At 35.2% G+C, this 3037-nt stretch overlaps 1 protein-coding gene across 1 annotated transcript; it reads right to left on the minus strand.

The window, feature by feature from the left end:
* Positions 1 to 1932: 1932 nt before the first annotated feature.
* LOC120247293 (60S ribosomal protein L35a-like) lies at positions 1933 to 2281 on the minus strand. Its single transcript, XM_039255142.1, has one exon. It carries the CDS (start codon positions 2279 to 2281, stop codon positions 1949 to 1951), a length of 333 nt encoding a protein of 110 aa, XP_039111073.1. The 3' UTR covers positions 1933 to 1948.
* Between the last annotated feature and the right edge of the window lie 756 nt (positions 2282 to 3037).

The following is a 3037-nucleotide window of genomic DNA, read 5'->3' on the forward strand; positions in this document are numbered from 1 at the left end:
TGCTTGCTTTGTCTCTCTAGACTATGTTTTTAAAAAATTTTTTTCCTAAAATTTTCTTGTTGAAAGTTGGGCATGATGTCATGGGCAATTGGAATCTTAGGTAACTAGGACTTTAGAATGAGATCTGTTAATCTGTCTGAACATTGGATCGTGTTTGATATATGCGATAGCTGTAGGGGCCAGGCATTTTAGTATCCTTTGTGGCATTATTTTTGTTCTTCTATTTTGGTAATCAAAAAGAAGAGTCTGTGTCTGGCGTCTCTTTCAGCTATAATCCACTATTATTATTCTGGAAAACTACTGGTGTCATACTAAGGTTTGAAGGAGGAGAAACCTTCTATAATCTTAAAATTACATTTCAATTTTGTAGTTGGCCTGTGTCCTTGGACTACAATCTTCATCAATATTTCTTGATGCTCCCACATCATAGATAACAGAGAAAGGCTCTATGAGGATGCAGTGGGAGATGTATCTATCCTGCAGGCAGGACTTTACTGGTAAAGTCAGCTCCCCTTTAGAGTAAGCCTTTATTATGGACAATGCTTTGATCATATTACCTGAGGTTGATTCTTCCCCTCCCTCTGCCCAGGGCCATGAGAGATTATACTTAGTTATTGCCAGTAAGAACCCGGCAGGCTCATATGGGTAAAATCCATGAAAATGTGGGAGCCTCCTCAGACTATGGGCCCCGGGAATTTCTCCCTCTAAACCTCCCTCTAAACCTAGCCCACACTCAGACTCTGGCACTTTGTCAAAATTACCATTTAAGTGTTCCTAACTGTTGATGGCTCCAGAAGCTGTTCTCTTGACTTTATGAATTCATTCATCTATAAGTTTCGAGGTTGAAATTTGTCCTGAAATGTCAGTCCCTGGATGGGTTCAATAAAAATCATTGAGTTTTAATTTTTTTGGTATTGTAAGGAAGAGAGTGGCGATTTCTCTGTGTCTTCTTCTGTATCTTCTCTGCATTTGCTCTCCTTCCTCTACTTTATCATCAGTATTTCTACTCAGCTATACTAACAGTCCACTTTCAGCAGACTGTTCATTTTTCTTGGATTTTTGTTGGGTACTTTGAGATTTCAGCCACATTTCACCCTAAGTACTCTCCAAATTTTTCACAGATACTTTGACATAATTTATAAATGGAAACTGTGTATTCTTTTTCTCAGTTTTGGCTGCCTTTATCAGATTCATGTGCTGAATTTCCACTTCCAATTTTTTGGGAACTAATGAGAAAGTGCCTGTGGGCAACTTTTGGATTCTCTGGCTTAAGTATAAGAGCATAGACTAACTCGTTCCGTCTGCACTCTCCTATGCTGCTGTTCATCTTGAACCATGGACTTGCTGGTGTCCGTTATCTTGAACCCACATAGTCGTATTTAGGATCAGGAGATACAAAGATGACTTATCTTTAGATTTTATTGAAAATGCTATCAAGGATGTTGTTGGTTTGTTTTTAGATTGGCTATACGGGATTTTTATTAATGTTCATGAGGATACTTGGTAAGATTAAAAACTAATTCCACCACACTCATCCAGTCATATGCAAAATCTAATTACTGCTTTATTTTACTATTTTATCTTAATTTTTTGTAGAATGAAAATTTAATATATTAATTTGTTTGGGAATTGCTGACTCCTGTCAATATATTAGGAATAGACAATTTATTTTCAAATAATTTTTGACTTACAGAAATATTTAAAAAATCATAGTAGTTTACTTATACCTTTCACCTAGCTTCTCTAAATTTAACATAGCCATTATTATTAGATTAAAAAAAAGATCATTCATAGTAGTGACATTAACTGTATTAACTAAATGTAAAACCTTATTTAAATTTCAATCTTTTCCCCCTAATGTCCTTCTGTTTCTGGAGCCCACACTGCATTTATTTATTTATTTATTTATTTTTAATCTACACCTTTATTTATTTACTTTTCAGTTAGTTTAAATCCTTGAGGGGCACAGCATCACACGGATTCTGTGGCCAATGGCTTTAGCAGGAAGGTTGCTTCGGAATTTTGCACGAACCATGCCACTGTTACCATGAGCACGAGTTACTTTTCCCCAGATTACTCTGGTTTTATTCGGTTTGCCACCAGGAGTCACTGTGTTGTTCTTTGCTTTGTACACATAAGCACATCTCTTGCCTAGATAGAGCTCAGTTTCATCTCGGGCATAAAAACCTTCAATTTTTAGAAGAGCTGTGTGCTCCCTCTGGTTCCTGAGGCCCCGTTTATAGCCAGCAAAAATGGCTTTGGACCACAACCTTCCAGACATATTTGTCGTTTCAGGAGTCCTGTTCCCAGCAGGCCTCCACAGGTTCAAAGATGGCAGAAAGAGTGCCCACACTGCATTTAATTATTGTGTCTCCTCAGTGTCTTCCGATCTGTACCAGTTTCTTAGTCTTTCCTTGACTTTCATAATCTTCATTTTTTCAAAAAGTACCAGTAATCATTTTTACTTCAGAATGTCTCCCAATTTTAATTTTTCTGATGTTTTCTCATGATTAGATTGAGATTATACAGTTTTGATAAGACTACACCACAATGATGTGGTGTCCTCAGTTCATCTTATTAGATGAACTATTTGATGTTAATGTCTTATTACTAATAATGTTATCCTTGATCACTTGGTTTTCTGAGTTTCTTCACTGAATATCAATGTTCTTCTTTTTACAATTCATAAATATCATGACACTATACACTGAAACTATAAAATATTCTAAAGTTTGTCCCTAAACTTTTGTCCATTGATTTTAACATCCACTAGAGGAGTATGTCTGCAACCATTATTATTACAGTGACCATTGTTTTTAAATACTGATTTTTAGTTCTAATTAAGTTAGTTTTTTGTCTTTTGCTGTAAAGTTCATTTCGGGTTGTTGAAGTAAAAATACTATGTCTGTTTTAGTCATTCACAGTTTAAGGAATTTTAATTTCCTTTATTTTTTGGATGTTTTTGCTGTTTTTGACCTCCTTAAAAATTTCTTTCTTGAACACTTAAATATACTGCAACTAATATTAAATAATTTAT

Source organism: Hyaena hyaena, unplaced genomic scaffold (assembly GCF_003009895.1).
Source record: "Hyaena hyaena isolate Hyena2069 unplaced genomic scaffold, ASM300989v1 scaffold_512, whole genome shotgun sequence".
Lineage (NCBI taxonomy): Eukaryota > Metazoa > Chordata > Mammalia > Carnivora > Hyaenidae > Hyaena > Hyaena hyaena.